Source organism: Coregonus lavaretus, assembly GCF_964263955.1.
Source record: "Coregonus lavaretus genome assembly, chromosome: 5".
NCBI lineage: Eukaryota > Metazoa > Chordata > Actinopteri > Salmoniformes > Salmonidae > Coregonus > Coregonus lavaretus.
This window is the reverse complement of record NC_139992.1, coordinates 76021413-76026770: the sequence shown is the minus strand read 5'-3', so window position 1 is coordinate 76026770 and position 5358 is coordinate 76021413. Positions and strand designations below refer to the sequence as shown.

The 5358-nt window shown below is 44.0% G+C and overlaps 1 protein-coding gene across 1 annotated transcript; it reads left to right on the top strand.

Moving 5' to 3' along the window:
- Nucleotides 1-2364: 2364 nt before the first annotated feature.
- LOC311129523 (POU domain, class 3, transcription factor 3-B-like) lies at nt 2365-3645 on the top strand (the record flags this gene model as incomplete). The annotated part of the gene is made up of 1 exon (XM_084161817.1): nt 2365-3645. The coding sequence occupies one exon, from the start codon at nt 2365-2367 to the stop codon at nt 3643-3645; it is 1281 nt and encodes a 426-aa protein (XP_084017943.1).
- Nucleotides 3646-5358: the final 1713 nt, after the last annotated feature.

Sequence of the window (5358 nt, the reverse complement as noted above, 5' to 3'; positions counted from 1 at the left end):
TATTGTGCATTGGAGTCCGTTTCGCCTACACTATAATTCCGACAATTCATCTTGGAATACAATTTGACAGTAACTTAAATAGCAAAGAGCAATTTCTCAAGCATGAATTTTGCTAGGACTGTCTGGAAGTGGTCTGAATAGGGAGGGGGAAACTGAAAACTAGCTGTTATTGGCAGAGAGGTTTGGAATACTCTTTCTTATTGGGGCGGCAGGTAGCTTAGTGGTTAAGAGCGTTGTGCCAGTAACCGAAAGGTCGCTGGTTCTAATCCCCGCGCAGACTAGGTGAAAAATCTGTAGATGTGCCCTTGAGCAAGGCACTTAACCCTAATTGCTCATGTAAGTCGCTCTGGATAAAAGCGTCTGCTAAATGACTAAAATGAAAATTTTTAACTAAACACAGGAAAATTCAGTTTTTGACTGCACTGGGCCTTTAAGGCCTAATTTGAACGCACAACTCGAACTTTAACGCAAAGCTCCCATTGGCATACAGAGTATCCTTCGAGCCCATGTACACACAAATGTTTACTTTTTGCTTTATTTTCCCCCAAAACTTACTTGAATCAAATCCAGGAGAAATCTTCCAGGAAAAAAACATACGTTTTGGCTGTACATTTATTTGGCTGCACCTGGTTGTGTCTCCATGCAATGTCTCTTCTTTCAATTGAAAGAAAGCTCCGTGTGTTGAGAGTTCGGGTTTCTAAGACTGGGAAAATCTTGTGGCTAGGAATATTAGGAGAAAGCTTATGATTTAGCTTACCATCACTCGCACACACTCTGGAAACAGTATATTAAAATAACACATCTCCCGAAGATAGAAAAAACGAACTGGCTTGCCTCATGTGTAAATGTAGTGCACCCGGCTCACGCCCAGTGGGCCTTGCTTCAGTATGAAAGGGAGAGTGCATTAAGATGCAAGTGGCGTACAGAACCCCTGAGTGTCTATCCAGAGCCGACCTGAGTATCATTGGCACAGGCCCCCGCCGCTACGCAATTTGACAGAGGAGGAAAAACACAGATATGTTGCGTTGTTCGGGCCTGACATCACTGACTGGCGTAAGAAAGGCGAGAGTCAGAGTGTGTCCGTTCAATCCCCAAAAGGACTGCTCAATTTGGCATTGTTTTCGTGGGGCTGCTCTCTCTCTCTCTCTCTCTCTCTCTCTCTCTCTCTCTCTCTCTCTCTCTCTCCCTCTCTCTCTCTCTCTCTTTCTCGCTCTCCGAGGTTCAGTGAGGTTGCCTGTTTCCGCATGGAAACCTCCTTCATCAAACCATAAATTCCACGTTAACCGTTTAGTGATCGAATGTTAGGCTATTTGATTATAAGCAAGTGAGATGATGGATATTGGGTTCTTATAGTCTATGATTGTTTTGATTATTGTGTTATGATAAATGATACAATACCATTATCATTAGGCCTATTAGGCCTATTATTGGTTTTGTGGCTACTTATATTAATTAAAATGTAGGCTACGCTATAATAGCCTACCAATTACAATGCCAATATGATCAATATCAGTCTGTTATTGTTATGAGTATCTAATCAATGCATATGTTGTTGTTTTTTCAGAGAAGGGAACCTTGCCTTGCGCACCGGAGGCAGTGCACCGAACTCTCGAGACCTGCCAATCCCTCTCTCTGGGTATCGTCCAATCAGCGGGAGTCCTGCTCTCCACTTCCGCTGGTAATTGGTGGAAGATGGGAACGGCGTGCGCACGCTTGGCACAGGGTAAACACTCGCGTGTCCACGCGCTTCCAGGGAGGAACGGATAGAAGTGTCAGATGGAAGGAGAAAAAGAGTGAAGAAAGAAAATAGATACAAGCATTTATGTAGACCGTTGTATCATTTGGAATTGTGCAGCTTCAAATACTTCAGAAAAGCAGCCGAGGAGCCACAGGAGTGTTTACAAAGAGACAATAAATGGTCCTTCTCCAACAAGCCTCCTTCGACAAGGATCCTAGAAGAGAGCGTCCTTTTGTGGGAGATTACTAAATCTATACGTCCAGTAGAACTTTACAGGACGCAAAAAACTTTTCATTTTTTAAATTAATATATTCACACAAAAAACTATCTAAACTGAATGCGTAAAGATTATTTATGCACCAACCGCAGCCTTTTTACTGGTGCAACGTAAATACCGTTTTATTCCATTAATTGATAAACAAAACATGAACTTTCATTTGCATTTTTGTGAATATTTTTGATGGATTAGTTTGAATTATTTGTATCTCCATTTGATGGTATATAGTATAAAGCAACATTCACCACGCTTTCTCATAGTATTGATTTCTTTATTCTTGGATTAGAGCATTCTGTTTGAGAAGAGAAGCTGATCCAACGAGGGAAAAGGGAGATAACTCACAGGCTTTATGGTTTGGGGAATGGCCACAGCCACCTCTAGTCCATACCTGGCCAGCAATAGGACCCTATCCACCGGCTCCATCGTGCACTCAGACCGGGGCGTCGGTGGCATGCAGCCGGGCAGCACCGCAGTCACCTCGGTGTCTGGTGGATACAGACTGGACCCCTCGGTGAAGATGGTGCAGAGTGACTTTATGCAGGGCGCTATGGCGACGAGCAACGGGGGACACATGTTAAGCCATGCCCACCAGTGGATGACATCCCTGCCTCACGCCGCCGCGGCAGCAGCCGCAGTGGCAGCTGCCGAGGCCGGCTCTCCCTGGTCCTCCAGCCCCGTGGGGATGACGGGCAGCCATCAGCCGCAGGACGTGAAGAGAAACTCCGGCAGGGAGGATCTGCACTCAGGCTCCGCTCTACACCACAGGTCTCTGCATCTGGGCTCCCACCAGGCACAACCAGGAGCCTGGGGTGGCACCTCAGCCGCGCATATAGCCTCCATTTCCGAAGGGCAGCAGCAGCAACAGTCGCTGATCTACTCCCAGTCCGGGGGATTCACGGTTAACGGGATGCTCAGCTCACCGGGGAGCCTAATGCACCCGGGGATGGTGAGGGTGGACTCCCCTGATCTCGACCAGGGCAGTCATCATCATCACCATCACCACCACCAGCATCCGCATCACCAGCAGCACCACGGCGGGGTGAGCCACGACCCGCAGTCCGACGAGGACACGCCGACCTCGGACGACCTGGAGCACTTCGCCAAGCAGTTCAAACAGCGCCGGATCAAACTGGGCTTTACGCAAGCGGATGTGGGCTTGGCACTGGGCACCCTTTACGGTAACGTCTTCTCACAGACCACGATATGCAGGTTCGAGGCGCTGCAGCTGAGTTTCAAGAACATGTGCAAGCTGAAGCCGCTGCTCAACAAATGGCTGGAAGAGGCCGACTCGACCACCGGTAGCCCCACCAGCATCGATAAGATCGCGGCGCAGGGCAGGAAGAGGAAAAAGCGCACGTCCATCGAGGTGAGCGTCAAAGGAGCTTTGGAGAGCCACTTCCTTAAAAGCCCCAAACCCGCTGGCCAGGAGATCACCTCTCTGGCGGACAGTCTGCAGCTGGAGAAGGAGGTGGTCCGGGTCTGGTTCTGCAACCGCAGGCAGAAGGAGAAGAGGATGACGCCGCCGGGGCTGCCACACAGCCCGGAGGACGAGTACTCTCAGGTCGGCAACATGAGCTCAGACACACCGTCACCATCAATGAACTGCAAGCGAATGTTCAGCGATACGTGAGAAATAAACAAAACACAGGACAATAATATTTCTTTAGGCTTCAATAAGACACTGTCTAGGCCGAGAAAATACGAGCAATATCAATTATATTTCATACTGTGATGCCAAGTGGGAATAATACTTTTTACATGATAAACAATGAAACAAGATACAAATCTTTCCCATCCACATTACTCCAACCTGACCAGCCAACAGACCAACGGTGTGTCTGGTAGGCCTATTTTCTTTTAGGAAAGGAGTAGCCTAACTTAAAACAAACGCGACATTACACATGGTCAAATGGCCCGCGCAATGAGAGGGTCAACTCTTCAAGTAATTTTTATTCAAGTAAATTTTGGCACATTAGGATTTAGGAAATCATTTTCATCAGTTTTCAGCCTGATATATATTCCAATAAAATGTGTGTATGTACAGCATCTTTACCTTTTATTTTATTTGGAACATGCCATGCTTTCACCAAAAGGATTTCTGCAGTCCTTTGCCACACGTAAAAGACAATGATAAGCTTTAACCTCTACATGATTGCCCTTCTTTGTTTTGTGTGTAATATTTCACCTTGTGTAATATATCATATTTTAGAACAAACTAAATCAAACACACTTTTTTTGTCCCCTTTGCAGCACTTAATGCTATTGTAAATGTTCCCCTCTGCAGTTGTTGAAGGGGCTTGGGGGTTTCACATGACATTTCCAAGCAATAGTTGTATATGTTTTTAGTTTTGTATTTACAAACAAGTTATAATTACAATATTTTTTAAGAATTGGAATCTTCTTCACCATGTTGACTTTCTGTTATAATTAATGTACTATAATGAGCAATAATGTATTTCCCCTCAAAACTTTGCATTAGGCCTGTGTTATTTTGTAATTCATGACTTTACCGTTTTATACAATGATGATATTTTCAAAGGAACACACATTCCCAAAAGCTGACGTCGGTGTTGTTTGTTATTGTAACCTTGTATAGTTCTATGTGTTGACTTTGACAGTAATTTATTTTTAGTGGTTATTTCATCAAGGATTATTGAGAAAAATACATTTGTCATAATGGTTAGCCTACCATTGTGTTTTCAATGGTACAGAAAGAAGAATAGGCCAACTTTGAATATCTGATACGCAGAATATTTGGCATAGGCCTAATCGATGCCTGCAATGTGAGAGTTTGGGATTTACAATCTTTAGTCTATGAAAATATAGCCAATTGTCTGAAATTAATTGATCTTTAATATAGGCCAATAGACTGAGAGGAAACTGCAGGCTGGGTGCTCATTTTTGACCTTCAGACCTTTTCAAAGCAATAAAAAAACTTGCCACTCAACACACCGACCTAAAAAAGTACAACTGGATCGAATGAATGCACTATATGCTCTACATGAATAGGAAAGCTCAATAGGGAATATCCGAAATAAGAACAACTTTTCGTGTAAACTCTTGAAGTGTTTTGGTCTGAAATCGTCATCAACAAGCCTGATGTTGTATAGACCATATTTCTATATTATAGGTTATGCGCTTTTAGTGCAATTCAAATAAAGTCTACATTTTAGTTTTTGTGTGCATTATTTCATAGAACTAATGATGCATTCGTATTTTATTGACTTTATTAGGCTAATCGATTTTGCTTAGTCCTATGCCTAGGCCTATCTAGGACTATTTCGTGTTTAATGACTAGCCATATTCATTAGCTTTTTTTTTATGACCAAAACGAAATAGCCGA